This window comes from Artemia franciscana, unplaced genomic scaffold (genome assembly GCF_032884065.1).
Source record: "Artemia franciscana unplaced genomic scaffold, ASM3288406v1 Scaffold_1198, whole genome shotgun sequence".
In the NCBI taxonomy this organism is placed as follows: domain Eukaryota; kingdom Metazoa; phylum Arthropoda; class Branchiopoda; order Anostraca; family Artemiidae; genus Artemia; species Artemia franciscana.
The window spans coordinates 88,779-94,596 of NW_027062760.1; the positions used below are offsets into that span (position 1 = coordinate 88,779).

General features: G+C 34.0%; 1 protein-coding gene across 1 annotated transcript; it reads left to right on the plus strand.

Annotated features, from left to right (window-relative positions):
- Nucleotides 1–2,110: 2,110 nt before the first annotated feature.
- LOC136042377 (zinc finger protein 239-like) lies at nt 2,111–5,095 on the plus strand. The gene is made up of 2 exons (XM_065727355.1): nt 2,111–2,745; nt 3,584–5,095. Exon 2 carries the CDS (start codon nt 3,868–3,870, stop codon nt 4,924–4,926), a length of 1,059 nt encoding a protein of 352 aa, XP_065583427.1. The 5' UTR covers nt 2,111–2,745; nt 3,584–3,867; the 3' UTR covers nt 4,927–5,095.
- Nucleotides 5,096–5,818: the final 723 nt, after the last annotated feature.

The following is a 5,818-nucleotide window of genomic DNA, read 5'->3' on the forward strand; positions in this document are numbered from 1 at the left end:
GATTGCAAATTCTGTCAGTCTGTCCGTCGGTCCCAGTTTTGCTAGTTTAGGCACTTCTAGATAACCTAGGACGATATAATTTGACAGGTGTATTAGAGACTAGGCCAGATTAAATTAGAAATAGTCGGTTCCGCGATTTGACCATCTAGGGGGAGGGAGGACGGTTAATTCGGAAAAATTAGAAAAAATGAGGTGTTTTTAACTTACGAATGGGTGATCGAATCTTAATAAAATTTCACCTTTAGAAGGACATCGTGTCTTATAGCCCTTATTTTAAATCCCGACCGGATCTGTTGACAGTGGGGGGAGATGGAGGGGGAAAACTACAATCTTGGAAAACGCTTGGCGGAGGGATCGAGATGAAACTTGGGTGGAAAATAATCACATGTCTTAGATACGTGATTGACATAACCGGAACGGATCTGCTCTTTTTGGGAGAGTTGGTGGGAGGGTTAATTTTAAAAATTAGAAACAATGAGGTATTTTTAACTTACGAAAGAGTGATCGGATCTTAATGAAATTTCATATTTAGAAGGACCTCGTAACTCAGATTTCTTATTTTAAATCCCGACAGGATCCAGTGTCGGGGGGGGGGAAATCTTGGAAAAGGCTTAGAGTGGAGAGATCAGGATGAGACTTGGTAGGAAGAATAAGCGCAAGTCCAAGATACCTGACTGACATAACTGGACTGGATCCGCTCCCTTTGGTGGATTTGGGTGGGGGGGGGGGATTCAGAAAAATTAGAAAAAATGAGGTATTTTTAACTTACATTAAATCTGATCGGGTTACCAGATCTTAATGAAATTTGAAATTTAGATGGATCTTGTGCTTTAGAGCTCTTATTTTAAATCCCGACCAGATCTGGTGACATTTGAACAGTTGGAAGGGGAACTGGAAATCTTGGAAAACTTGGAAATTGAGGTATCTTTATCTTACGAATGGGTGACCAGATCCCAATGAAGCTTGAGATATAGAAAGATCTTATGTCTCAGATGCTCCATTCTCAATTCGAATCCGATCTGGGGACATAAGGGGTTGGAGGGGGAGAATAGAAGTCTTGGAAAACGCTTAGAGTGGAGAGATTGGGATGAAGCTTGATGGGAAGAATAAATGCAAGTTTAAGATAAGTCATTGACATAATTAAAATGGATCCACTCTCTTTGAGGGATTTTGGGTGGGGATGTTAATTTGGAAAAATTGAGGTATTTTTAACTTAAGAACGGGTGACCGGATCTTGATGAAATTTGATCTTTAGAAGGAACTTATGTCTCAGAGCTCTTATTTAAAATCCTGACCAGATCTGGTGACTTTAAGGGAAGTTGGAGGGGGAAACTGGGAATCTTGTCAAACGCTTAGATTGGAGAGACTGGGATGAAACTTCGTGGATAAATTAAGCAAATGTCGTAGATACGTGATTGTCGTAACCGGACTGGATCTGTGCGCAAGCTGTTGTCATGAAGTGATATAGGCTGAATGCAAGCCGAACTTCCTCTCCAAATGATTTTTGGGTCTTATACTCGCAGTTATACACAAGAACAAGAAAGAGAAAAATTATTCACGTAAAATATTACAGTTTTTTCCTCGTGAAATATATATTAAACAAGTAAAATCAAATGGTTATAAGTATCGCGTGGGGTCTGTTAAGTTCAAGACACAAATAAAATCATTCTTATTTTCCATCCGCTCTTGATAATATATATTTCCTTGGTAAATAAAATCATTTAAAATAGAGCTAAGAGCCCTTTTGTATTAAAATTTTTATTTTCAATAAATTCTTAACGTTTTTCAAATAGATAAATTAATAGAATATACATAAACTAAAAATTCAATAAAAATAAAAATATTTTTTTTTTGCAAAATCCCTACCCCAGGTTGTTATTCATTTTTTTTTTTTTTTTGTGTGTGTGTTGGTGATCTCACAATCAGCCTGGGTTCTGAGGCAAACCCTGCAGGGTTTTTTGATATATATATATATATATATATATATATATATATATATATATATATATATATATACATATATATATATATATATATATATATATATATATATATATTTATATGTATATTTATTTATTTAATGACAATGCTGCCCTGGTTATTGTAAAATATAAATTGTCAAATATTGCCTCAAATTTTGAGTCAAAGATATTTTGAATCAAAGATGATTTGAGTCTTAGTAATTTGAATGGATCATTCAAGTGGTCCAGAAACTTCGTTTACTATAATACTCTCCCTTAAGTGCAATTTATGTATGTAAAGAGGGTTTAAATAAATTATAATTTATTAAATACATATATAAGACAGAAAGCGGTGTTATGAAATATCATGAGCATTTCCTCACTAAATTAGTTGGGGTAAGCGACAGCGACAAGATTTGGATTACGAAAGAACTTTAAACCTGAATCATGACCCGCTACAAGCTTCAATGCAGTACTAACATTTCAATGTTAGTACTTTTATGGTTTCATTCTATCAGATAAAGGAAGAGGTAAACTTTTGTGGGTCTTTTTATAATTTATACGTTGTTTTCTACCTGAAAAAAACTAGCAAACAAATATAAACTCTTGGAAGTTACTCTGCTCTGAACAAATAGTGTCTAATAACGCTTGTTTATGTGAACAAAAGTTTAATTATTCTCTTCTCTGTCACCAGACCATCGAAATCTATCTGAGGGTGTTTTATCAAGGATTTCCACATCACTTCTAGAATTTGATTCCCCGGAAGTGGCTAGCGATGACGAAGGTAAAATGAAACGAACATTATTAATTAGAAAGAAAAGGAAGAATTCTTACTTTTACTAAGATAAAGCCTGAAACACTACATAAAGTTTCAAATAGTGTTACTGAAAGTTTTATTTGTATTAAAAGTGATACCAGTGTTAAACACAAAACCATTGTGAAATTTAACTTTGTACAGCCTTTTTTTAAGTAGGCTAAAAAAATTTAAGTGTCGAAACAGTGGTAATTAATTTGCCATTCTAGTCTTGAGTGTGTATAAATCTGTTTCTATTCATACAAATTAACTACTAACTTCTAGATATGAAAATCTATGAATAAAACTCTAAATTTGTGAAATCAGGTTCGTAACAATCGCATTTATCACTCTTGAATTTGTACCTGCCCCTAGTTTTATCTAATTTTCCAAGGTTGTAGACTGGTATTTGTATGTTCTTTGCGTTTCATTCTTCTTGGGTAAATTATTCAGACAATGTTATTATAGATTAATTTTCTATATGTTAATTTCTTTCATTTTGTAGAAGCTGAAGCTACTTTATCAATATCATACATATTTAATCAATATAATACGTAATATCAATATTTATCATACATTTTGAACATTGCTGCATCAGGTGTAAGTAAGTTGCCCATAAAGACAAGAAAAAAAATCAACCGATATTCGATAATTATTTTCCGATATTTATATCAGATAATGACACTGACCTCCCCCCCCCCATATCGGTCTGGTAATTCTGGCCAACCGATATACCGGTTGGGGCCTAATTTTTATAATGCCAATTTCTTTGGTTTTCTTATTTTATAAATTTCAGTAAAGAAATTTAATTCATTTTATTTTATTACAGGGACGATGCATTCTACTATGTGCAGGTCTGATGATTTGAGTCAGCCAATTCTATTAGGCCCGAAACCGATCGTTATGTTGAAAAAACTGACAGAGAAGGCTATTGAAGAATTAACAATTGGAATCTGGCGTTGCGGCTCCTGTGGAAAAGCAGAGAAATCCTTTTTGATGCTCGATCTTCACGTTGACACTGGCTGTGAAGAGCTCACACCAATAGAGTGTGTTCTCTGCCCTACAGTAGAACGTGATTACAGCAATTTTGTGGTTCATTTCATTGAACACTAAATGGGAGTGACAGGGAGATGTGCTATTTGTTTAAGAGAGTCTATTGTTGATATGAGACAACATCTAGTTTTAGAAGGTCATTTTTCGCCAAGCATGTCTATACTAGACCTGCAGAAGAATGATTCACTAGTCGTCTCACAGAATCGGTCTACAAGTGGCTACTCAAATTCATCTAAATCGGAATCAGGTGTAAAAGATTCAGACAATCAAAAAAAACATCTGGATTTTTGGTTGAACCGTAATAAGCACACAAAATTAAAGAGGCGTGAAAATATACAAATAAAAAATAAAATACACAAATGTAGTTCATGTAACAAATGTTTTTCTATGCTAAGCCATTTGAGTAGGCATCAAATTGTGCACACGGGCGAGAAGCCTTATAAATGTGAGATATATAAAAAATGCTTTTCTTCGTTAGACAATTTGAAACAGCATCAAATTATGCATAACGGTGAGGGGCCATTTGAGTGTGATATATGTAAGAAATGCTTTTCTAAATCAAGCCATTTGAAACAGCATCAAGTTGTGCACACTGGTGAGAAGCCTTTTAAATGTGATATATGTAACAAATGCTTTTCTCAATCAAGCAGTTTGAATACACATCGAAAAGTGCACACGGGTGAGAAGCCTTTTAAGTGTGATATATGTAAGAAATGCTTTTCTAGATCAAGCCATTTGAAACAGCATCAAATTGTGCACACAGGTGAGAAGCCTTTTAAATGTGGTATATGTAACAAATGCTTTTCTTTCTCAGGCAATTTGAAAAAGCATCAAATTATGCACACAGGTGAGAAACCTTTTAAGTGTGATATATGTAAGAAATGCTTTTCCAGATCAAGCCATTTGAAACAGCATCAAATTTTGCACACAGGTGAGAAGCCTTTTATATGTGATATATGTAACAAATGCTTTTCTAGATCAAGCAATTTGAATACACATCGAAAAGTGCACACGGGTGAGAAGCCTTTTAAGTGTGATATATGTAAGAGAGCATTTTCAGTTAAGAAGAACCTGAAATATCACCTAACAACCCATTCTAGGAAAAAGTCTGATACTTAATACTTTGGATGGAATTGTGATTTTGTAGATAGAAGTTTTGATAGACGTTGAATGATTAAAGCTGTTCCATGCTAATTTTCAGATCCGAGCCAATGCTTTGCTTTATGTATCAATGAAAATTCTTTGGTTTTTCTAAATGTATTAATGAAAAATTCTCTGGTTTTTCTGATTCTTTGACATGTAAAGCTTGATCTTTATCCGAGAATTCTTGCATTTGTAAAACTACAGAAGCAGGGCAAGTGTCCATTTTCTTCTATCTTAGGGCTTATTTGGCCTTTTAGTTTCAAGTGCCTCATAAAATATCCTTTTAAATGGGTAATTTGAACTTAAATAGAACTTTTCAGTGTCTAAAACGCATGATTATCAGGATTTTTAAGTTTCCAAACATTTAACAAGAAAATCAGATCTTGTTCAAAGAGGAAAACTTATAAGTGAGGGAAATGGCACTAGGGTCGACAAATAAAAACATCATCAACGCCATCTTGCGTTTGGCAACATTTAGTATTTTTATCACTATAATAACATGAATAATTAATTGACTTAGTGAAGTGGTAAATAAGTGCAGTAATAAGTGTCTTATATCAGGTGGTCCTGATAGAAAGATGGTTACAGAGCTTGAACAATCACTGATAATAGGACAGCAATAAAAGAAAAAGAAATTCAGACACGGTGGGACACGCGTTTTGTCTTAGCACAAAAACATATTAGTTTGTCAATACATTAGGTTCAAAAACGAAAAAAGCTTTATTTTCGAATGGCGTGAAAACTATGTTAGTAAGCACTTGGAAAAAAAATTATTTTTCTTTCTTGACAACAAATAATGTTAAACTACGAAACGTCATCTCACCTGCGACTAAACAATACCCAGGGAAACGTGTACCCATAGAAACAT